At 37.6% G+C, this 26679-nt stretch overlaps 1 protein-coding gene across 21 annotated transcripts in view; it reads right to left on the reverse strand.

Annotated features, from left to right (window-relative positions):
- Positions 1 to 26679, reverse strand: part of CEP128 (centrosomal protein 128) — a 605049-nt gene that overhangs the window by 265819 nt on the left and 312551 nt on the right. For 20 of the 21 annotated variants that reach the window (XM_055538802.1, XM_055538807.1, XM_055538799.1 and 17 more), the window contains 2 exons: positions 15635 to 15811; positions 11234 to 11293 (listed from right to left, as the gene is read on the reverse strand). In XM_055538802.1, the coding sequence (XP_055394777.1) occupies positions 11234 to 11293; positions 15635 to 15811 (237 nt within the window). Of the gene's footprint in view, positions 1 to 9091; positions 9616 to 11233; positions 11294 to 15634; positions 15812 to 26679 lie in introns of those variants that run through there. The other variant, XM_055538814.1, reaches the window with a different exon arrangement.

Genomic DNA, 26679 nt, shown 5'->3' on the forward strand with positions numbered 1-26679 from the left:
CCATAATGTTTAAATTTGCATAATGGTTTATATCAGTTAAAAGCTCATGCAGAAAATTATTTTCTTGGATTTTTATAAAACACTTGGTATGCTCTATCATCTTTGGAAAGGCAATACCACAGAAAGTTTAGCCTATTAAACTTCATGTTGTAATACAATTAATCCCCTAATTAGCTTAGTACAAATATTTGAAAATCCAAAGCACTCCATAATAGACCTAGAAAAACTTGTTATAAAAGAGAATGTTATTTCAGAGATTAAAAAATAAGATAAAATTCCTAAATTTTGTTTCTAAAAGTGTATATACCCAAGGGTCTTGCTAAGCAGGTAGAGAGAGAGATTTTATACAGCATGAGTCAGATCAAGTCAGCATTTTTCCATATTTAAAACTAGGAAATTTAATTAAAGCAACTTTCTTTTCCAAAGACTCTAACCTCACCAATGCTAATATTTAAATATTAAAAGCAGGGATGAGAAAAGAACTTTCACATTTAGTAGAACAAAACTTCAGTTGGGTCTTACGATGTTCCCAAGTGAGAGTACCATCCAGCTGCTGCTGCCAGGTTGCTTCAGTCGTGTCCGGCTCTGTGCAACCCCATAGATGGCAGCCCACCAGGCTCCCCAGTCCCTGGGATTCTCAAGGCAAGAACACTGGAGTGGCTTGCCATTTTCTTCTCCAATGCATGAAGGTGAAAGTGAAGTCACTCAGTCGTGTCCGACTTTTATTGACCCCACGGACTGTAGCCCACCAGGCTCCTCCGTCCGTGGGATTTTCCAGGCAAGAGTAGTGGAGTGGGGTGCCATTGCCTTCTCTGATCCAGCTGCTAGTTGACTTTAAATAATCTAAACAGTCTTCACCTCAATAAGAAGCAAAATAGTGGAAGCAGTGAACTAGAAGGGTAAATGCGATTAAGCTAACGGACAATCTCCCTGAATAGTACATATCATAAGCAAGAATATTCTAAGCCTCCAGAAGTCTAAAATGCTGTTTGGACATGCCCCAGTTTATTAAAAATAGCTGTGATAGAATCATTTAGCAGGTTTAATCCCTGGGTTGGGAAGATCCCCTGGAGAAGGAAATGGCAACCCACTCCAGGAATCTTGCCTGGAAAATCCCATGGACAGAGGAGCCTGGCAGGCTACAGTCCATGGGGTCCCAAGAGTTGGACATGACTGAGCGACTTCACTTCACTGATAGTAAATGCCCAGAACAGACAAATCTATAGAGATAAAAGCAGATTACTTACTGACTAGTGCTACCAGGAGGGTGAGATGGGCAGATATGTTAAGAACCTGATGGCTAATGGTCCAGATTGTCTTTTGGGGGTAATGAAAATGTCCCAAAATTCATGTAGTGATGGCTGCACCTCTCTGTGAATATACTAAAAACTACTAAATGGTAACTCTAAATAGGTCAGTTTTATATCTCAATTTAGCTATTATTTAATAAAAAATAAAAGGGGGGAGGAGATACATCAACAAAAGCTAAAGTTACATCGCCCTGCAGAGATGAGACCTGACTATAGTACTTGCTGTACAATTTGTAGGCCTTTGTCTTGTCTCTATGTCACTAGATAAATACAGGAAACAGTGTATTAAATAAATACAGTGGAAACAGTGACAGACTTTATTTCACGGGGCTCCAAAATCACTGCCAACCAGTCCATCCTAAAGGAGATCAGTCCTGGGTGTTCACTGGAAGGACTGATGTTGAAGCTGAAACTCCAATACTTTGGCCACCTGATGCAAAGAGCTGACTCACTTGAAAAGACCCTGATACTGGGAAAGATTAAAGGCAGGAGGAGAAGGGGATGACAGAGGATGAGATGGTTGGATGGCATCACCGACTCAATGAACATGGGTTTGGATGAACTCCAGGAGTTGGTGGTGGACAGGGGGGCCTGGCGTGCTGCAGTTCATGTGATCGCAAAGAGTTGGACATGACTGAGCTGAACTGAAATACAGGAAGTCCTCAACTTATATGAGGATGTGAACTTCCAATTATGACTATAGAAATTTAATTAAGTCTGCTTCATTTCCCAATATCCACTTTGAAATACTATTGCACACGCAACCTTCTGATCTGGAGTCATAGAAAAAGAAAAAAATAAAATTTCACAGCACAGAAAGCCATAAAAGATAATCAATTCTGCCAGATTAAAGGATCTCTTTGTACTAATGCATTTAGGAAGAAAACACAGTCAGCGTGAGGGTGAGAGATATACCATCATCCCCATCTAACCACAAATATGAGACAAGGAAGTGAACTGACTGTTCTTTAGAAAGTATACTCTCTAGATAGAGTGGAGAAAATATCAGGAAGCCAAGAAGCTGTTACAGCAGTCCAAACAAGTGAAAAATGATAATAATGACTGGACCAAACTGTTTGTATATGAGACTTAAATGTAATTGGGGTAAGGAAGAAGGAGGAATTGGCATTGACGGCCAATTTTTAGCTTAATAAACTAAAACAGGAAACCTAGAAAAAGCAAAGATTTAGGGGTTAAGAAGTTAAATTAGGCTGAATTAGACTGAAGTTAGGATCAAAACACACAGAAATATAGATAATAATTGGATATATAGATCTAAAGCTCAAGAGATATGGTCGAGATACAAACTAAAAAATCAATAGTGTAAAGGAAGTTAAAGGCATAGGAACAGATAAAATGGCCCCTAAAGAATATCTACAGAGAGAAGAGAAGAGGGTTTCGAAGAGATAAACACAAGTGAAACTCCAAAATAAAAACTGAGGATATAAATGGAAATTTAGGAGGAAAATATGAGTCTGGGGCAACTGAACCCCAAAGAAAGAAAATATTATAACAAGGTGGATATCCTCAATGTCAAAGATTCAAAAGGAAGGGACAAGCATATAAAGCAATTTAAAAAACATAAATTTTGTCAAAAATGATTGCAGCTCAGCCCATCAAACCAAAATAGGACTAAAAACATGAACACCAAATTGTTTGCAGTGATTATGCCTTTATACCTACCAAAGACGAGTGTCAAGTATATAGAAAATATGTTCCCTTTTGTATTTCTTGAAAAGTTCCATTCAGGCTACTATGTTACAGAAAACAAGGGCAAGAAGGACACTACTTCTGATGTGGTGTCATATCCATGGTTCTTCTTCTTAATTCTGTTTTTTACCACAAAAAAATGAAATCCTAGCATTATTAGATCTTCTTATGCCTCAGAAGGAAAACAAATTCCATGTGGTAATAATGCACTTACTTGATTTTTTAAAAAATATTCACTACCAATTCAATTTTTTAACACTCAAGTGGTCCAAACAGAATGAGTCCCTGGGGATCACTAGCTTCCATCATCTAGTTTAATCTGTTCTTTCTCAATGATTTAATAGCAAATGTAAATAATACCTTCAATTTCCTTTTTCTCAATGGTTTCCTACCTATTCCTTATTCCATTCCAATCTTTGGCCTGTTGTTAAGAGAGAATACAAAAAAAAAAAAAAAATTCTGTTTTATCATAACAGTACTCCTACTGGTTCTGATAAAAACAGAATAACAAAAAATTATCTGAAACAAATCAATAATCAGGTTTGATCTGTGTTATCGACTGAATTATACTCCCCTCAAAATCATGTTAAAACCCTAACCAAAGACACAGGGACTTTAGGGAAGTAATAAAGGTTAAATGAGGTCTTAAGGGTACTGTTCTCTAAAGAAGAGACACTCTCTGACACCTAACCTTCAGCTCTTCCAACCATGGCCATAGCCCCCACATGAAAGATGACTGTCTAGGAGGCAAGAAGTCTCACCAGAAATCAGTTCTAGCACTGAGTGACCTTGGAATTCTAGGCCACAGAACTGTGAGAAAATAAATATCTGTTGTTTGACTCACCCAGTTTTCTTATGGCAGCCCTAGCCAACTAGTACAATAAGACCTACAGCTTTAGTTAATTCCTGTTGAGCCTTTATTCAACTGCCATACAAAATTAAAAACAGGTCATAGTTAGATGCTTGTTATGAGTTGAGTAAGTATGCACAATATATTGTTAATCCTAGAAAACAAATTGATTTACGGAAATTTAACCAACCAATCATCAATTAAGAGAATCAGAGTTTGTTAGAGAAATACCCATTACCTTTCATTAAGTATCTTGGAGAAACAGCTTGGAACACAGTATAAGAATAACTTCACCAATTCCAAACAATAATTAGATGACAAGACTATAAATCACAGTGCAAATGCCATTCTATTTAACCACTCACAAGAGTATCTTACAGATTACATAATAGGCTCATTTATTTAACTATATCAACAAATATTGCTAAGTAAACAAAAATAGGGCAAAAAACTTTAAATCAGTTTTTTTTTTTTTTTTTTAACCTTCTTAGTTGACAGCTTACAACTAGGTGGAAATATTTTTAAGTATCTAGTAAAACATCCATAGTGATATTTTAAATCTGTACGAATCCTCTAGTGAGCTTTAGTGGAATAATATACCAGAAGTCATTAAGGAATGACTCAAAGCTAAAAATAGAAAATTCAAATAAAAAGATTATAGTTGATAGAGTTAGCAATAAGATCAGGAACCATAACTTTGTTGCTTTTAACTACCATGCTTCCTCCATTAAAAGAACCAGAGATAAAAAGGACAGTAATTTTTTAGAATGTGCTAGGTTACCAAAATAAGAATTAACCCAGAACTGCAAAATTAAAGTTGAAATCAACCTCAAAATGTAATTCTTTCAATAAAACTTTCTACTTTTTTATTTGGTTTGAATATCATCTAGAAGAAATATACCTATATTTATAGTTCATTTTAGAAAATACAAAATAATTCCGCCAATTAAACTGAGTGAGTTCCCTGTGTACGACCTAAAGGATATTTCCACCATAAGAAGATACCTGAGTATCTGTATCACATTTTGCTGTCGACACTGGAAGAATAAAATACTAGATGATCATTTGCAACCTTCAACAAGAATTAAATACAATGAGTCCAATGACAAACCTAGACAGCACTTTAAAAAGCAGATGTCACTTTGCTGACCAAGGTCCATCTAGTCAAAGCTATGGTTTTTCTGGTAGTCATGTATGGATGTGAGAGCTGGAAACTATAAAGAAAGCTGGGCGCTGAAGAATTGATGGTTTTGAATTGTGCTGGAGAAGATCCTTGAGAGCCCCTTGGACTGCAAAGAGATCCAACCAGTCAATCCTAAAGGACATCACTCCTGATATTCATTGGAAACTCCAATAGTTTGGCCACCTGATGTTAACAACCGATTCACTGGAAAAAACCCTAATGCTAGAAAAGAGTGAAGGCAGGAGGAAAAGGGGGAGACAGAGGATGAGATGATTGGATAGCATCACTGACTCAATGGGCATGAACTGGAGCAAACTCCAGGAGACAGTGAAGGACAGGGGAGCCTGGTGTTGTTGCACTCCACGGGGTTGTAAAGAGTTGGACATGACTTAGCAACTGAACAAAAACAACAAAACTTCTCATAATAGTTTTTTTAATCCACATCACTAAAAAGACAATATTCATAAATATAAAGTTTATATTCAAGTATAGGTTACACAATCAGAATAAAAAAACAGTGGCCCAGAGTTCAGAGCTCCAGGTTCCCAAACCCTTTTCAGAAACTAGCTTTATGTCCTTAGGTAAAACTCATAACTCCCAGGATCTCTTTCTCATCTACAAAATAAAAAGTCAAACTTCACGACCTCTGAAACTGCTTCAGTTACACCATTTCTAAAACAGTAGGGAAAAACAAGTACTTGTCACGTTATAGAACATCAGTTCAGTCGCTCAGTCGTGTCCAACTCTTGGCAACCCTATGGACTGCAGCACGCCAGGCTTCCCTGCCCATCACCAACTCCCGGAGCTTGTTATACTACAGAAAGTGTAACTCTTTGAGATGATATGCATGTGTGTTCAGTCATGTCTGACTCTTTGCAACCCCATTGACTGTAGCCTGCCAGGCTCCTTTGTCCATGGAATTCTCCAGGCAAGAACAGCAGAATGGGTTGCAATTTCCTCCTCTAGGGGGTCTTTCTGACACAGGGATGGAATATGCATCTCCTGCATTGGCAGACAGATTCTTTACCACTGAGCCAACTGGGAAGCCCCTTTGGGATGATACCAAATGGGAAAATCCCTAAATAACTTGGAAGCATATTTTTTTATATATTGATATATAACCTTAAAATGTAAATACTATTGATCAAATAATACCAGTTTGAGATCTGATATATTTCTGAAATCTAACCTGCTTGCTCCTTATTCATTGGTGACAGTTAACCTGAGGAAGTAAATGCAGTAGGAAAATGCAGCAAGTCTAAATGCTTTCTTAAAAAAATAAAAACTACTTATTGAGCATTTAGCCAAGCCCATGGTAAGCACTTTCTCTGCATCTAGGAATATTTCATCTATCCCAAAGGAAAGATCTTTGGGGTGCATATTCAATACATTAACATCAGAAGTGGAATGGGCCCTGAACGGCTCACAATTAAACAATCTGGCACTCAGAAGTGCTTTACAAAGGAAAGGAACACTCTGATAATGAACATGCCCCATGGGCTCCCTTGTACTTGAGGTGTCCAATTCTAACTTTCCCTTCAGGAGCCCCAGAGAAGGAAATGGCAGGCCACTCCAGTATTTTTGCCTGGAGAATTTCATGGACAGAGGAGCATGGAGGACTACAGTCCATGGGATCACAAAGATTCAGACATGACTGAGTTACTTACTTATGGTAAGTACTAACGATGCAACAAGGAATAGGATAGACACAGGTGTTCCCACAGAAAGCTTACAGATTAGAGAAACAAGAAAAGAGTAAGTGGGAATTTCAACACAGTGGGATAAAGGCCAAGAAGGAAAAGAGCTCCATAGCAAAAGAAGCATGTCAATTCACCTTTGTGCACCTTCAGAGAATAATTAATACCAGCCTCCCAGAATTAAGTGTGCTCTGTAAACAAGAGTACCAAGGCTCTTGTCCTGTGATAAGCAGCAGGTGACACCAGCTTTTTTATTTACTATCGTAAACTGGTAACTTAAGATCTGAGATCAAGAGTGATGTTTGCAAGTAGTGTGGGTCCATCCTGAAAGTGAGTGCCTGCTGGCTCTACAGCTGATGGCCTGTCCCATTTTCTCACTGACAGTCTTTGCTACTTCTCGTTTGGCTCCATGAATTGAACCTAAACTCCGATCTATGCCTTTGTCCCTGATTCTCTTTAGGCCTTCCTGTTCAGATGAAACTTTCTGGATATTAACTCCTGTAGTGGAAACTCTTCCAATACTTCTGTAAGCTTGCTACCTAGGACTGTACATGCCTATCTATTCCAATACCAACCACTGACTGGGGTCTTCTAGTCTGAATGGAAATCCCTGGATGTCTCCTTCTCCATCAGCCTCTGACATGACATTAAACATTACTTGCATATTGTTATCAAAATATTTCTTGAGTCTGTCCCTTCCAATGAATTGCTACAACTTCCTAAATTAGAAGTTTCACCCTACCTCAACCAGAGACCTGGGTCTCACCAAAGACCTCTTAACTGATCTTCTTTCTTTGGTCTTCCCACGTGTAATCCACCTTTCACATCACTATCAGAGTGATGCTTCTAAAATATGAACATATGGCTCTCCTGTTCAAAACTCCTTCATGGTCCCCCACTAAATGCAGAGCAGACCCAAGCTTTTAAAATGGCATACAATGCTCTTCTTGATGGATCTAAACTCTGCCTCCTTCTGGAGCCTCATCCTTGACATCCTCTGTCTCACAGTGTATGTAATACTGCCAGATCACTTGGCGTTTCTTTGGCATTTATCATGCTGTTTCTCTTCCAGGCCATTCCTACGATTGTTTACTCTGTATGCATATTCTTTCCTATTTACCTGGCTGGCTGCAAGATCTACCCATAGCATCTGCCTCCAAGGCAGCTTCTGCTCACCTGTTACAGCTCTTACATCTAATATTGAAACCATCTACAGAACTGTCAGTTTTTCTAGACAACATGTTCCTTAAGAGGAAGAATCATTTCTTTTTTTTTTTTTTAACATTTACTTATTTGGCTGAACTGGGTCTTAGCTGCGACATGCGGGATCTGGTCCCCTGACAGGGGATGGAACCCAGACCCCCTGTATTGAGAAGGTGAAGTATTAGCCACTGGACCAACAGGGAAGTCCGGGGATCATTTAATTCATTCTTATCTTCACAGCATGTAATGGAGTACTGAGGCATAGTAGCTACTTAGTAAATTCTCAGATAAACTGAATACAATTTAGCCTCTAAATCCTTTGTCAGGGTTTTTTGACAAAAACAAATTCCTTGTCTATGGGAACGCCCTGCTTTACTTAACAACCATCTCAGCCCTCTCCCTCTCTGTCATGCATTATTATTAGATTCATTGGTTACTTTATCTGTGAGCCAGGTCCAAATCTCAGTCGGGTTTCATGTTTATGTTATGTTACCACTGCCAACAAAGCAACAGGAACACAATTTCCACCCAGTCTTAGTTCTTCTAGAATTAACACTAAAAGAAGAAATTCATTTGGCAGATTTATGAAGACAATTACAAAATGCCATCAGAGGTGCTTCTAATACTGCAAGACGTCAACATCGACTAGCTGAATAGCAATTCTACTTTCCATATAGCTTTTGTCCTTTGATTTCAGATCTTATCTTCAATACTTATAGGGCTGTCCAGCCATAGTTCACGGGAATTACAGTACTGTAGCCCATCAATAGCCCGAGCCATCTTTCTAGTAATAGATTCAATTCCTCCTCAGTCAGTTGGTCAGCGTAGCATTGCTTATCACGACCTTTTTACACTGTAAGCTACAGTTGCTTCATGCAGCATTAAAACTTGTCTGATCGGAAGTTCAACCCCATTAAATGATAAGGGGAAACAGCTCACTCGCTCCCAAATTAAAGAGCTATGATTAAGAGTCATCTCTGGCTCTCATAATTTAACTGAACAACAGCAGTGAAAACTTTCTGTTCAGAAATGATAAAGATTTTAACTTGAAAGGAAATTCCAAGTACATTGCTCTTGTCAGAATTGTAGAGTTGGGAAAAGAAAAAAAAAAGAGAGAGAGAGAAATGCTTTATTATTGCACAGCAAACTTCTAGCTAAAAAATTCTGAGACAGCAAAACATGTATATTCTAAAATTTCTATGCCAGCAGCATAAATACAAGTCAGGATTGGCTTCTATAAAAATGGTGAGGTACACACAGGATTACTGTATTGAAAGTATGAGAGAAAATTTTATAAGGTCAAGTAAATTTCAATGTTCAATCACAGTACTGTTAATTTCTTATTAAGAATTTTTTTTTAAAAAAGAAGCTTCTCTAATGACTATCTGGTTTCTAAAGTAAACTCTGTCTCGTACCACCTCCCACCTGTACCTTACTCATAAATCTCAGGGCTGTATCCCTGTTGACTCAAATATTCATCTTTTTGCCACTGTTATACTTAGCCCACTGGAGAACTTGTACATATGTTCTGTATGACCGAGATGAAACGTATTTTTGCAGAAGCCTTCTCTGACATGCTGGCAGCATCACACCCTTCCATTCTCCCAACACAAACACCACAGCTCTTCCTCTTCTGTATCCTCAGTCAGTGTTTACCTATCTCTATAACAACAGAACTCACATTAAGGATTTCAAGGATATCTAAAATTTGTTTACAATTCCATTTTCCATATTAACTTCCATGGCTTTCTAACACATATCCCCAATGTCTGTACACAAAAAAATACATGACCAATAAATCTTGGCTAAATGAACAAGATTGGCTATATTTAAATGTTAATATACATAATCGTGGGCTTCCCCTATGGCTCAGATGGTAAAGAATCTTCCTGCAATGCAGGAGACTTGGGTTCGATCCCTGAGTTGGGAAGAAGCCCTGGAGAAGGAAATGGCAACCTACTCCAGTGCTCTTGCCTGGAAAGTTCCACAGACAGAGGAGCCTGGTGGGCTATAGTCTGTAGGGTCACAAAGAGTCGGACGTGACTGAGCGACTAACTGATACTGATACACATAATGGTAAAAACGTTCACTGTGAATCTGATATGGCATGCAATCCATTCTCCCCTTCTTTATATCAAAAAAGAAGTTAAAGTGTCACTCACTCAGTCGTGTTTGACCCTTTGAAACCTCACAGACTGTAGCCCGCCAGGCTCTTCTGTCCATGGGATTCTCCAGGGAGAATACTGGAATGGGTTGCCATTTCCTCCTCTAGGGATCTTCCCGACCCAGGGATGGAACCCACATCTCCCACACTGCAGGAAGACTCTTTACCATCTGAACCACCATGGAAGCCGAGAAAGTCACGTATCTTAATGAAAACCTCATTTTGCTCATATTTTTAAATAAGGATATTGTAAAAACTTAAAGGTTTCTTCATGCAAAAAAATCCTAAGTTGGAATACAATTGGTGAGGTTTATAGTACAGTTGGTTTTCATATAGAATTTAAATGGGATGAAAGATTTTAGTAACTTAAAGCAGAAAAAAACTATTCTAAAAAGGAATGCAAGTGCTTAAGCATTGATAATTTCATAAACAGATATCTACATCTTATAAGATGACAATGTTCCATATATTTAAATTAATGAATTTCCAGGTTGACCTGATATATGAAGACAGCTGAAAACTATCCCACAGTGTAGGAGAATCTTTTTGCTAAAATTAACAAATTGTTCAACATTATTTTTTGTTACCTTCCATTACATTTAAATCATGATGTCAAAGAATCATGAAACAATCAAGTTATCTTCAGAACACACAGTTTACCCTTCCCATTTTGTAAATGAGAAAACAACACACCCAGAGAGGTGAAGGATTTGCTTGAGCCACAGAGATATTTGGCAGCTTTGAGCTAACACTCCAGAACCAGTATTTAAGTATACATACACGTAAATGAGGACTGGTTACAGCTTCCCTGACTTTTGTGCACCTCAGCTTTCTCTCCCAAGGAAAAGGTAGAGGAATTTGTCTGACAATCAAATTTCAATATTTCAACAGTTTTACTTTCTCATTTATTCTCTCATTCCATGCCTGTATATTTAAGCTAATTTTTAAATATTAAACTAAAAGTTTTGTGAATGCATTACCATGATATCTTTCCCAGTAATGAAGTATTAAGGCTTTCATATGTTCAGTTACATGTCAAAATACATGACTAGGACAAATAGGATGCCTTGAAGGTCATAAACATGATGAAAACTTTAAGATTCCAAGATTAATTACCTTGCTCTCTGCTAACCAGCGATGTGGGTCATAATTAATATCAGGACTAGATGAAAAAACCTACAAAAAAAAGAGAAGTCATCTATTAGAAGTAGGTACCTCCCTGAAATGATTTTACATAAATGAAGATTGTACACCATTATATCCAAAAGTTTAGTCTCTAAACCTAAGGGTTTAAAAATAAAGTTCACAGCAAGTGTAAAACCAGTTCCAAACCATTATTTATTTAATGCCTATTTATTTAAGCATGTATATATGTATCCATGTATGAATGTGTGTATTGACACTAAATATTTAGCTCACATATACACATATGAATCAACTCTCAAGTGCTACTACTGCTGAATCTCTGAGGCTGATCCATGGAGTTCCACATGGCAAGCAGCCTCACTTACATCAGTTTACTTCATTTTTGTGTCTTTTCCTCAGTCTTGTTCCAGATAATGTATTTCACAATGAGTTGGATGTAATTACATAAAACTTAATTCTTTGTCTCATTTTTCCTTCTTCAATTTTATGAGGGCTATTTTGTCTCATTAATGGTTTTATAAAACTGACAGAACCTAATCGATATAACTTCATACCAACATCACTTTGTAATTCATGATGGTAACACAATTCTACAATAAATAGGTTGTCTACACTAGATGCCCTGAACTCCTTCACACCAACTCATTTATAAAATTAACAGCTGGTTCTGCCTTATTACTGATAAACGTGTACTCAAAGTTTGTCAGTGACTTCAAACTTTTAAACACAAAACATTTTCTCAATTCCTCCCTTCTTTGAACTTTGTGCTACCCATGGAATTTTTGCATCAGTTTTTCCTAGAAATTTTCTGCTTAAAAATATCCTATCCCTCTGCATGCAATGTCTGTTCCTATCTTCAAATACTTCTACACTTCTTGATGTGTGTGCACATCACTCCCCTAAGGAATAGCACTAGGTAATTCATTTAGACATATGATAAATGCACAACGAGTGCTGACCACATGCCACGTACAAGAGTGCTGTAGTCTTATATAACCTTTCTAGCATCCATTTTCTCATTATCTAGATCTCACTCAATTCTCATGCCTTTCCTGCTTTTTCAATGAGATTTTTCTTAATCTCTCTAGTTCACAGTGCTTTCTTTCCTTTTCGACTTCTCTACTGTGTTGAATATTTGTAACCATCCATTTATCATTGATTATGTTGTTCTTTATTACTCTTTTTCATTGACCTATGTCATCATCTCAAGTCTTCAGTGACCTAAGATACAGTACTCAAGATTAAAGACCAAAATAATTTGAGATAAAACAATGATTATATTTTGCAACGTGCTTTATAAATTTATATATAGTTTCATGTTTAAGAAAATAGTCACTTAATCACTTATAAAATGGTGTGGCTTAATTTTTCTCTAAGCTGCAGGTTATCATCTATAAAGTGAGCAAACTACCTCATGAGGCCAGGGTATAAATTAAATAAAATGGGTGTTAGCACAATATCAGGCATACAGAACACCATTACTACTAACTGCGTACCAAGATGTAATTATCAATAAATACACTTCAAAGTCCATTATGACAAGAGCACAAAGTCTATTAAGATAACAGATATTTGTCATAAAAAGATTAAAGAAACAGAAGCCATATACTTGGCAATATGAGTACATTACAAAAAACTCTCTGCATAATAATGAGAGAAATCATTAGTTGATCCTGCTTTCTTGCACTACTAAGTGCAAGATACGATACTTAGTACGTACATCACACTATGATGTACACCTTCCATATCTTTTTTATTTTATCTTCATAATAACCTAACTTATAAATAGGACATTAATTCTTAGAGAGAATAGTCATTACATAACTCATCCAAGGTCATACATTAGCAATTTGGAGAGTTGCAATTTGAATCTACATCTGTCTTGATCCAAAGGCTATCCTCTGCATGCTCTACAAAGAAATGAATACTCTGACCAAGTGTTAGGGGAAAATCTCTAGAATTACCAAAGACTGGTCTGTGAAAACATTGTACCTTTAATTCAGACACTTTTCTAATTGTTCCATAAGTGTCTAACAGCAGATTTTCAAATACTGCATGCACTTACTAATGTGGAATACGTAATAAATATGGTGGCTGAAAAAAGAAACTATAATTAGAAATAATACCAACATTCCCAAAGACTTTTCACAGACTCTTTTGTTGCATATCTCTTATTCAGTCCATTCCATAATAGTCACTTTCTACATAAAATGGCTGAAAATTTCATCAGCAATATTTCAAAAATCAACAAATGACCAGGAATGATTGGAATTACTTCATTTCTGAAAATATTTTACAAAGACCACCAATCTCACCTACATCTCTGAACTATAAAGCAAAAAATCAATTTTAATAAACACTTTGGTGGCTTCTGTGAGGTAAGAACAAATGTTATGTTCTTGAGTATTCCTTTTTTTTTATTTTATAGGAATGAAACAACAAAAGTTATTAATGGAAAAAGATCCACAATAAAAAAAATGCATTCTTAAAAAAACTTTTAAAAGAATTTCCATTCTCATAGATTAACTTTCCACCCATCACTTGGACTTGAATTAGTCTTTCTCCAGGTAAAGAGGTGTAAAGACCCATTATCACCACATTCGTGAAAGCCTATTAAAGAATAGGGTACTTTTCACAATAGTATGTTGGAAAGATAATTTGAATCTTATAAATAAAATATTGAAGCAATGTGCAACATACACACCATGCTTTAGCTTGTAATTGACCCATTTTAGTCTGTAAATAACAGTTTATATATAATGCAATCCAAATGTTTCTATAAAAATAGAAACATTTGTTTCTATTTAGAAACATGTGTTCCCCACACATGTATACCTGTGGCGGATTCATTTTGATATTTGGCAAAACTAATACAGTTATGTAAAGTTTAAAAATAAAATAAAATTAAAAAAAAAATTTTTTTAATTAAAAAAATTTAAAAAAAAAGTTTCTATTTTTATATCTCTACTTGACTGAAAACAAGCCATTCTGACATAAATTCTTAAACACAGAATAAATATTTGATAGTTAATCTGTGAATCTTCTAGATAAAATTATGATTTCAAGGGTTTAAATATATGTAAACAAGTTCTAAATAAAAATAAAGCAGTATTAAACAAGGAACAGAATAAACGAGAGTTATAACAGGACAGAAAGAGTTTTCCCCTAAAGCCAATTACTTCTCGTATTTGGCTCACAGTCCTCTCAAATTGACATCTGAACTTAAAAAAAAAAAAAAGTATACAAAAATATATACTGTAGAAATTCCATCAACTTCACCAAATTCTGCCAGTTGAAATATTTCCTTTAAAGCTGAATCCTAAAGCACAAGTGTAGAATATCATTTTATGTTCTTGAAAACATTATTTAAGGAAAAAAAAAAAAGACGGGTAGAAAGAACAGGAAAAAAGAGGGGAAAGTAGTTTAGGGAAGAATATTTTATTTGAGAAAAAAGATGAATGACAAAATATTCGAAAAGGTTAAAAAAAATAACTTAATGCATAATATGATAATTTGAATGCTGTTATATCATCAAATGAAATAACTACAGGGGGAAATCATGGGATAAACTATAATGTACTGTGGTTATCCCACACCAAAGCACTGCAATGCTCTTTGTATATAACTTAGCAGTACTAGGACCTAGAGTGTAAGGAGGTACTTAATTCAAGGAATTAAGAATATCCATGATTACTTCTGTTTTTATTTATTATTTCACTAGGACTACAAATTTAGTGGCAATAATCCATTTTAAAGACAGGAAAACTAAATAAAATGCAATTTGTTTAAACAGGGAAGACGGATAGCATGGTAGATACTTGTTTAAGCTCCAGAGTTAGACACCCAATATTTGAAGTCCTAATTCTAGCTTTAGATCAGATACATGGCCAGGGGCAAGTTACTTATCCCCTCCAAGTCTTGCTTTCTCTTGCCTAAAACGGATTTAATGTGAGTATCTAAAGGACAGGGTGGTTTCAGGATAGAGAGAGAATGTATATACTGTAATTACAACAATATGTGTAATATAGCTAGCACTCAATAGATGTGAGCCAGTAATATATTAACAACAATAAAAATGGCCTATGATAATAAAAAATTCAAAATCCAGGATTCTTGACTTGAAAGCTTTCTCTTGTGAGACGTTTTCTGTTACAGACTGAGACAGAAGCAATGCAGTGGGGTAACAGTATACTTTCTCTCACCATGACTGTGCAATATATAAAACAGCTCATTCTAAAAAGTGTAAGATGTTATTTTGTTCCATAAAACTCTCTGGAATAAAAATGTGATGACCAGGTAACTATGCATTAAATTGTATTATAATTATATATTAGGAAACTAACTGAAAGGTACATAGCAGCTCGTAATTACTTTCAATTTGTCCATTGAGTCCCTGGAGAACGTTTTACAAGCTGCATCAATTTCCTTTCCTATCACCCCAAGGATGGATTCCTGTTCAGTCTCCAGACAAAGAAGTTGATCCTTGAGCTGCAATCTGGCCTCTTCCATCCTCCTACGGTGTTCTTCTTCATTGGTTATATGTTTTTCCTAGAGGCATTGGTAGGAAATAAAATCAGAGGTTAATTATTAAGTGAAGACAAGAAACACATGTCATACCTGTACAATGAACCCAAAGAAGCATATTAAAATACAGATCTGACTTTGTCCCTTGACTTTACCAAAATAACTTATTATTCTTCCTCATTAACTCATGTCAAGTAACAGAGAATTCAGAAGTACGATAATGAATGAAATAGCAAGCAGATACATGATAAAAAGTACTACAGTAATTCTGCTACCAAAAGAAAAAAGAAGTTTTAAAAAACCCTTCACCATTTTAATAACACAGTGCCATTAATGGATCAGAGTAAGAGCCAATGCCACAAACCAATTTGAGTTTTCAATAAATATTAGTAAAACACCAGAAAAGGCAAAATGTCAAGTAAGTGGGTTTCTTCATTTCAAGGGAAAAAAAAGTGTCACTACTACCTTTATCTCATCAAAACACCATTTCAAAAGGTCTAAGTTTCCAAACTCAGTCACACATAAAGGCTACATAAAGGCTTTGAGTCATGAAAATTTGATAGAGCTAAGAAAGAGCTACTTTTCAAGTAAGTAAATATACTTCATGAAAAGGAGATTCTCAAGAACCCTATAAGAGATTACAAGTCTTGGGGACGCCCCCTAGTCAAAACAACTCTCCATCATCAGGGTTACACAATTTCATTAGAAATTCGTTAGAGACATTCAAGTGGTATTACACAAGGCTTAGAGGAAAAGAACAGAATTACTAGAATTGTAAGGATAAACAGCAGACCAAAAAGTCACGATGGCTGGCTAGTTATACCTTCAGTCATCACATACTAGCCTAATGACCTTCACCCACCCTAGTGAACACAACATAAGCAGGAAGATTATATGGTCAACCAGTCAACTTGAATTTAAAATAACAAAAGGCTTTTTCAATGAAAATTCATCATGAAAGACAGAATGGTATTTGAGCAGAATAATCACATGAATTTCCTAGCAATTCAATTTACCTTAAAAAAAAAAATTAATGAAACACCCTCCCTACAAAAGAGCAGTCATTTCACAACCTGTCTTCTGCTCTTCTCTCCCACCTCATCTCCCTCCTTTCCTCTCTCATACTTGCAGCTTCTCAAGAACACCTACATGCGTCTCCTCTAGCCGCATCTCATCTGAACAACTCACTCTGAAATTGTGTTATTTCAAAATGGAGCTAGCAGTCCTGAGAAGGCATTTACCTTCATGAGTACATCTTCCTGGCCAGGAGCTCAACTTTGTAGACTTAGGAGCTGGAGTTTCACGGCTTTCTGGTCCTCTGATGCGAGTCATCTTTCAGCAGTAGAGCACATTAAGCTCATAAGAGACTAGCGGACAGACTAGAATATCACTCAGTTTACTACATTCGTTTACAATGAGAACCGTAACTGCCATATGGATCAGAATGCTCACGTCAGCGTAAACCAGCATGTTTTCTCCCTGTACACCAATCTAGCTGGGAAGGCAAATTATAATCAGAATGTTGCTTAATGAACTGGAAATCTGACCAGAGGAGTCTGTTTCATGAAACAACATTTAAATGGCATCACGCTAATGGCAGCCTGGCATGTCCAACTACATGTCAGGGCTTTCAAATCATAGTAACAAGAGTGTTCCATTCTCTTGGGCAGAATTTGGATAGAGACTGTTTCAGCACATCTCCCTTTCTCCTTTGTCCACACTCTCCCTCCTGATGCATATGGTATCTTTTCAGATGATGCTCTGCTAAGTCTAACTTCATCTACAAACCTTTCACAAAAATTAACATCATGGCCTGGCTCTGACAATAATGGATTATTTCATAGTTTTTTACTAGAAAGAAACCTTACTGCCAAGTCCCAAGTTGAGGATACTTGCCTCTGTATTGTTATGCACCTATCCACCTATGCTTCTTATCTTTCAAAGTTTCTCCTTCAAACCCCAGTCTCCTTTCATTTCTGATCTCCCAATGTAGAAGGTTCCCATAGTACATTATGCATACCATAGTTTTTTTTAATGTATTAAGCTATAATAAAATTATTTGGTCATGCATCTGTCTCCCTTAAGAAACTGATAATTTTAGGAGATCACAAAACATATTTACAGCCATCTTTAAACTCCTCCATTTTGCTAAATAAGTGATTTAAACATTTCTGAAGACAAACTCAACACTGTAAAGGCATTTCATCAATTACCATGCAGATCCATATACTCAAAGGCCACTGAGGAGTGCCAGGGTTCCTCTATACAAACAAAGTCCTCCAGTCAAACAGGCTGCAGTGTTCTCACCACAGGCCTGTGGTGCAATGTTAATAAAGAAAATACTCTATCAAGGGCAGCTGACATACTTAGGGAACAACCGTTCATACTTTAAATCCACATGATTCACAATAACGTTCTAACTGATTTTTCTTTTCTCTTTTCCCTCATCGACATCTTTCTTTTTTCCCCTGTCACTTTTCAGTGCTGTTGCTGCTGCTGCTAAGTCGCTTCAGTCATGTCCGACTCTGTGCGACCCCAGAGAGGGCAGCCCACCAGGCTCCCCCGTCCCTGGGATTCTCCAGGCAAGAACACTGGAGTGGGTTGCCATTTCCTTCTCCAATGCATCAAAGTGAAAAGTGAAAGTGAAGTCGCTCAGTCGTGTCTGACTTCCAGCGACCCCATGTACTGCAGCCTACCAGGCTCCTCTGTCCGTAGGATTTTCCAGGCAAGAGTACTGGAGTGGGGTGCCATTGCCTTCTCCATTTCTGTGCTGTTACTTGACTCATTAAAAAGAAGACAAAACTATTTCCAGATTTTTATAGTCTTAAGAAATGCTGATCCTGTCAAAAAGAATCTACAAGTTCAAACACTTTAGCAAAGGCTGAAAATTTCATTACCCACTTCACCATCCTCTGCAAGACAGCATGCCATGTCTAATCTTCCTTTGAAGTAAAACTCACAGAGCTACAAACTCACATGAACCTTAGTAATAAGTGGGTTCAACTACTTGCTCTTTCAGGATCCCCTTCTGTGACATTTATGACAGACGGTCATGCAACCCCTACCTACATGACCAACTCAGGTTTCAAGGAAAAGAGTACTTGACATAAATGCAAAATCTTTCCACTTGAGTCTAAGTGCTATACTCAAAAACTAAGCAAATAAGTGAATCCTCCACCCCTATTAAATCTTCTACTGTCCAGGTAAAGGTCTGTGTTCTTTTATTTAATTAGGTTTCAGACGCTGCACCATATTGGTTCTCTATCCTTTCTGCATGTCCTTCAAGACCCTAAATCTAAGAGTTATAATAAATAAGCTCTTCCACTGTGTACATAAGCAACTGTAATTTAATTTTTTCACTAGTTCTATAAATCTTTATGGAACGCCTGTTATGGCAATACACTCTTCTGAATGCCAGGGATAGAGCAAATGAGATAGATAAGCCACCTATTCTCAGACAGCCAACAAATTTCAGCACTTCTGTTTTATCCCAGTTCTTCTGCCTTGAGAATATCAATTTGAACGCTAACTGTGGCACCCAAAGAATTAGCTGTTTTTCCCTGTTTCGTGTTTCAGAAATAACTCTACCAATGCAGCGCGCGTGTGTGCTAAGTCGTGTCTGACTCTGTACGACCTTATGGAATGTAGCCTGCTGGCTCCTGTCTATGGGATTCTCCAGGCAAGATTACTGGAGTGGGTTGCCATGCCATCCTCCAGGGGATCTTACTGACCCAGGGATCAAACCCCGTGTCTCTTATGTCTCCTGCATCAGCATGTGGATTCTTTACCATTAGTGCCACCTTAGAAACCCACCACTGGGGCAAGTACAGCTAATTCTATGGGAAGAAGTTAAACTGGTTGATATTAACTCAATCAACCATCTCACTGAGGCCACATAGGTTAATAAAGGCAGATGGCAATATTTAGGCACTATGATAGCTATTCTGTGGACTTCTAGTGAAATTAGAGGGAGAAATAATTCTACAACAACATGAACCAAAAGCTACCATATTTCTAGAGAACCAGAAGTAAAACAAGGTATTTCAGAGACTATCTAAAGATATGGAAGACACAGACAGTCCAAGTTCAATGTTTCACTGTGAAAGGACACAAATGCATGGGTCTTAGGAATATAAGGAGATTCTTTGCAGGGGGTAGGGGAGTGGGGCTAGATGAAGCTGACTCTAACAGTCTATACAACCCAAGAAGAGGGCTATCAGTAGACCATGACTGAATCTTAGAAAGAACCACCTTAGAAAACAAAAGTCAAAGTGAAAGTCGTGTCAAACTCTTTGTGACCCCATGGACTACAGAGTCCATGGAATTCTCTAGGCCAAAATACTGGTGTGGGTAGCCATTCCCTTCTCCATGGGGATCTTCCCAACGCAGGGATCGAACCCAGGTCTTCCGCATTGCAGGCGGATTCTTTATCAGCTGAGCCACAAGGGAAATAAACCCACCTTTAATTTTATGCATAAGGAAAGTAAAGGTCAAAGAAACCTGACGAAAGTCAAAGAGCCAAAAAACCATAAACTAAGTCCCCTGACTTCCTTACTAGTACTCTCTATTCACATGCTACAAAAGGTTGAGTTCTTAAAACCGGAGTTTAGAAAGCCAATGTGAAAATCTCAAAAAAGTTATCAGGAGGTTATATGGGGACTAATGTAGTCATAAAGTAGAAGGAATAACTCAAAAACATTTCTGAATGAGCCTTATCACTACAAATGAAAACATATGAAACAATGGCACAAAAAAAGGGAGGTAGACCACAACAAGAGGGAAAACCGCCAAGCAGGCACAATACCCTAAATTTTTATGGGCTATCACTCTCCTCTATGCTGGAGATGTACCTTGTATACACATAATTTCCTCTAGAGTTTAGTTAAAAAGTATAACTAATACCACACTAAAGGTACGGTTCCACAGTGAAGACAGCAAAAGTTTCCTGATGCTTCCACTTAAAGACAGGAAAGGCTTACATTGTTGACATTTGTGTCGACAGGAAACAAAAATCATAATACTCACAATGTCATCATACACATACACACACCCCCCACACACACACTGTTGACTGGCTTAATCATTGAACCTATAATTCAAAGGATAAGAAATGCTCCTCTAATTAGAACATTCACATTCCCAAAGGCTATAAAGATTACAAGGAGACATGATCTTAATGAAAATAGAATGACTTCAGTAAAAACCAGAGCATATCCAAAATGTTGTCTCCTTGGTAAAAGCATATGAGATTCCTTCAATGACTTTAAGTGTTCCAGAAAAGTCACTGTATTTCCAATACCATTATTACATAAAATGAAAACAGTTCTTCATACAGTTTAAGAGAAACATTATAGCAAATAAAACACAGGCACACCATTAAATAAATCATTAATTTACAAAGCTAATGTTTTTCCTTTACTAAAAAGTAACCTGAATAAACATGCAATATTTCAGCCCCAGGGCCATCTATAATACATGATCGGGGGTGGGGGAGAGAGAGGGTAAGTGGTAGAATTTAGAAATCAAAGTTTAAGGCCAAAATTAAAACTAATAAAATGTAATTAAAGATTACTAGAAGCATGGCGTGTTGACACTATAGACCTGCACACATTACCTAAACAGTTTTGAGAAAGAGTATTTCTGTAACTCAAGGTAACTATTATGCCCAAGGTTTAAATCCAGGACACTAGCATTACAAGGCAAATTATGAAACTATCCTGAACAAAAATTGGATCTGTCTGGAAGCCATTTATCTGACTCCCTAAAGAAGGCTCCCATTACTTCTGCCAACAGCGTTGACTCAGCTGCAAGAAAGCTAGGATACGATACGAAATGCCAACCAGGGCAGAAACTGCGAGTGACTAAAAGAAAGGATCTACTATGGATTCTATAGGAAATTTGCAAAGAGTTTAATCTAGAAAATTACTAACCTGCATTTCAAGCTGTCTTGCAAAACAGCCAACAAATAAATAACACATTGACTGTGATCACATGTAACTACTTTTTTCAAACATTTGTTAGATCTTAAGTGAGCGTGGATTTCTTAAATTATAGCTATATATTAAACACCTTGATAGGGATTACAAAAATAAAAACAGAATAAAGCAACAATAGTTCAGATCAGTTTGAAAAAGTGCACGAACTCAACCCATGTGAGCCCAATAATACTCAGTGACAGGGGATGAGGGAAAGTCATAAACTAAGTTTTTTACTTGCTATTAAAGTCCAATAACAGGCACCTAATATTAGAATGACAGAAGGTGACCCAGGTTCGTAGGATTACTAAGTGCTCTGTCCATATGTTCCTCTGGGACTTTATATAAGCTTCTGCTGCAGCACCTACTAACTCTGTGTGCCTTCTATGTCTGTCTCCTCATCAAACTGTGAGTTCCTCTAGGGCAAAGATGATTCCTCTTCATTTCAGAATCCCAGCGCCACTCATACACTGACGATGGAAATGCAAATGGGTATAACCACTATGGAAAACAGTATGAAGGGTCCCCCCAAAATACAAATAGAACTACCATATGATCCAGCTAGCCCACTTCTGGGTATTTATCCAGAGAAAATATATGTTCCCCTAAAGTTGCCTGTAGCATTATTTACAACAGCCATGATATAGAAACAACTTACATGTCCATATGGCTTCCCAGGTGGCATTAGTGGGAAAGAACCCACCTGCCAATGCAGGAGACGCAGAGATGCAGGTTCAATCCCTGGGTTGGGACAACCCCCTGGAGAAGGGAATGGCAACCCACTCCAGGATTCTTGCCTGGAGAATCCCATGGACAGAAGGGCCTGGCGGGCTACAGTCCTTGGGGTCACAAAGCCTGAGATGCAACTGAGCGACTAACACTTTTCACTTCCATGCTGCAATGTATACAGAAGTAGAATGTTGTACACATGAAATCTATATAATGTTATAAACTAATGTTACCCCAATGAAAAGTAAATTTTTTAAAAAAAGAGAAAAGAATGTCTCACATAGCAGTCAATCGATAAATCTTTCTGAAACATAAATATCCTTTTATGTTCCAATCATTCCACTAGTGTTTCTTTTTTTTTATTAACTGCATTTTCTATGTGCCAAGCATAGTAGTTCCCAACTATACAGTGAAAAAAAAATTAAGAAAAAACTAGAATCTCTAAACTTAAATAACTTCTCGTGTTTCAGTAAGTTTGTTTTTGGAATACATTAATTAATAAAAATCACTGATGGCAAGCACCTTATCACTAGCAGGTTATTATAACAATCAAGGTAAGCTGATGTCACAAAAGTAAATGGCCCACCAGTGGTAAGAAGTGAATCAGAATAAATCTTGAGGATAGACCCAGTAAGATGTAGAGATGAGTTAAGTACTCATCAGTACATTAAGTATGAGGTCTATCTGTGAGAGAGTAAGATAGTTCTTTATATGTATTTAGAAAGCAAAAGAACACTGTCATTCCTTCTAGAAGATTAAAATCAAAATGCTATTTTTTTAGTTAGATAGACACTTCCTTCCTCTCTGTAAGAAAATGCTTTACAATCTTTCTTTCAAAGGAGGGAAGAAATTATGACTAATAGTATGTAAGAGTAAGAGCTATAGTACTCTCCAACTCTTTGTGACCTCATGGACTGTAGCCCACCAGGCTCCTCTGTCTATGAGATTCTCCAGGTAAGAATACTGGAGTGGGTTGCTATTTCCTCCTCCAGGGGATCTTCCTGACCCAGTGATCGAACCCATGTCTTTTAAGTCTCCTGCAATGGCAAGCAGGTTCTTTGCCACTAGCACCACCTGGGATAACTGAAAAAAGTAATGGCATAATTAGAAAACTTGATAGATGATTTGATGCATGTTAAAACTTGAGTGAGAAAGACTTTCCAGTCTATAACCTGGTTTTAGGCAGGCTTGGGAAAGTTATCCATAAAACAGAAGTCAAAAAATGGAAATTCAAACTTAAATTCTGAACCCCATTTAAGGAAATTATTCTTCAGTTCAGTCACTCAGTCGTGTCTGACCCTCCAACCCCATGAATCGCAGCATGCCAGGCCTCCCTATCCAGCACCAACTCCCAGAGTTTACTCAAACTCATGTCCATTGAGTCTGTGATGCCATCCAGCCATCTCATCCTGTCAACCCCTTCTCCTCCTGCCCCCAACCCCTCCCAGCATCAGAGTCTTTTCCAAAGAGTCAACTCTTCGCATGAAGTGGCCAAAGTACTGGACTTTCAGCTTTATAATCAGTCCTTCCAATGAACACCCAGGACTGATCTCCTTCAGAATGGACTGGTTGGATCTCCTTGCAGTCCAAGGGACTCTCAAGAGTCTTCTCCAACACCACAGTTCAAAAGCATCAATTCTTTGGCACTCAGCTTTCTTCACAGTCCAACTCTCACATCCATACATGACCACTGGAAAAACCACAGCCTTGACTAGATGGATCTTTGTTGGCAAAGTAATGTCTCTGCTTTTCAATATACTGTCTAGGTTGGTCATAACATTCCTTCCAAAGAGTAAGCGTCTTTTAATTTCATGGCTACAATCACCATCTGCAGTGATTTTGGAGCCCCAAAAAATAAAATCTGACAATAGATGTTTCCCCATCTATTTGCCATGAATTGATGGAACCAGATGCCATGATCTTCGTTTTCTGAATGTTGAGCTTTAAGCCAACTTTTTCACTCTCCTCTTTCACTTTCATCAAGAGGCTTTTTAGTTCCTCCTCATTTCTTGCCTCAGGGTTTTTAGTAATTTTTTTCTAGGAGAATATTGGACAATACAAAAGTCATTGGTAGTACAATCAAGAAGGTTTTAGGATACATTCCTAGAAATTAATATTCACAGTTGAAAACAAAAATGCCTCTAAAGGGTATTTTACACATTCATTAAGCTTTAGGACCATTTTGTAATTATGACGTATTTCTCTTAAGTCAATGCCTGGAAACAAATAACATTAGTTACTTAAAATCAGCCACTTTTGATGCATTTCTATTTCTGAAACAAAACATGGACAGGAAACAAACAACTAGAGTTTTTTAAATTATGCATCTGGAAGGAACATTGTTTAATTTTCAAAAGAAGAAAATGCACCATTCATCTCCAGAAAAATGTTTATAAACTTACAGTGTCTTTAGAAAACCAACAGAATTTACTTTTCTCCTCTTTTTCTTTTCCTTACAGGATGCTAAAGTATACATTTATTCCTATGAAAGGCTATGGGGGAAAAAACTGGAAAAATAAATCTCCAAATAATATAACTCATGCATACAATAAAAACCTTCTACATATTGGCTTATCATAAATTTAAAGAATATTGCTTGTTCAATATTAAATGAAAAAAATGGACTGAGTCAACAAGCGCTTTCAATGGTGATAAAAGAAATGCCATGTAAACAAAGCTGGACATTCACTGTATGAACCTTTCAGGGTCTACAAGGCAAGCTAGGCCTGCTCAGCATCTGGCAGAGCACAGACACACAGGCGGTAGAAACCTTCAGGTGGCCTATTCCTCTTGGCTAATTGACACACCCCAAGCAACTAATACTATCATTCAGTCTAACTCCTACACTCTGGATATCACTCACAGTTTCACAAGGAAATGAAACCAAACTAGCAATACAGGATTTTAGAGAAAAGTGCTCCAAAGACTTCTTTCTTCTCAAGCTCCTGTAGTTATCAACCACTCAGCAAGTTAAAGATCCATATAGTCAAAGCTATGCTTTTCCCGTAGTCATGTATGGATGTGAGAGTTGGACTATAAAGAAAGTTGAGCACTGAAGAATTGATGTCTTTGAACTGTGGTGTTGGAGAAGACTCTTGAGAATCCCTTGAACTGCAAGGAGATCCAACCAGTCAATCCTAAAAGAAATCAGTCCTGAATGTTGACTGGAAAGACTGATGCGGAAGTTGAAGCTCCAATATTTTGGCCACTTGATGCAAAGAACTGACTCATTTGAAAAGACCCTGATGCTGGGAAAGATAGAAGACGGGAGGAGAAGGGGACAACAGAGGATGAGATGGTTGGATGGCATCACACCGACTCAATGCACATTAGTTTGAGTAAGCTCCAGGAGTTGGTGATGGACAGGGAAGCCTGGTGTACTGCAGTCCATGGGGTCACAAAGAGTCGGATACAACTGAGCGACTGAACTGACAGCAAGGTAAAGATTAAATGCCTTGAAAAGTGAAAGTGTTAGTCGCTCAGTCGTGTCCGACTCTCTGTGACCCAGTGGACTGTAGCCTGCCAGGCTCCTCTGTCTAGGAGATTTTCCAGGCAAGAATACTGGAAAGGGTTGCTATTTCCTCTTCCAGGGGATGTTCCAGACCCAGGGATCGAAACTACATCTCTCATACCTGCTGCCACCAGGGAAGCCCTTCAAAATGACTTGAAATGCCTCAAATTCAAATCCAAATCAGAGGTCATAAAGACACAAACTTGGATGTCACTCCTTAAATTCACTTAAAACCAACTGGTTAGATTGTAAATGGTTGGTAGTGAGTTCACTGCCAATGGGAAAGAAGTAGGAAGGAGCTTCTCTACACCTTCGTTTCAGTCTGGGGAAGTGTGAAAGTGTTAGTCACCCAGTCATGTCTGACCCTGTGACCCTATGAACTGTAGCCCGCCAGGCTGCTTGGTCCATGGAATTTTCCAGGCAAGAATACTGGAGTGGGTTGCCATTCCCCTCACCAAGGGATGAAGGTCTCCCACATTGTGGGCAGATTCTTTACCATCTGAGCCACCAGGGAAGCCACTTCAGTCTGGGATGTAGAGACCAAATGTCCTTTCATGCATCTGTGGGTCTTGCCCCTCCCTCCACCACAGCTGGACGTAAGGTCACTCCATCGATGCATTCTAAGCGTGTTTCCTAACATCGGGCTGAGTGATTCACACATGGTAACACTCTGGTGT

The sequence above is a fragment of the Bubalus kerabau genome, chromosome 10 (assembly GCF_029407905.1).
Source record: "Bubalus kerabau isolate K-KA32 ecotype Philippines breed swamp buffalo chromosome 10, PCC_UOA_SB_1v2, whole genome shotgun sequence".
NCBI lineage: Eukaryota > Metazoa > Chordata > Mammalia > Artiodactyla > Bovidae > Bubalus > Bubalus kerabau.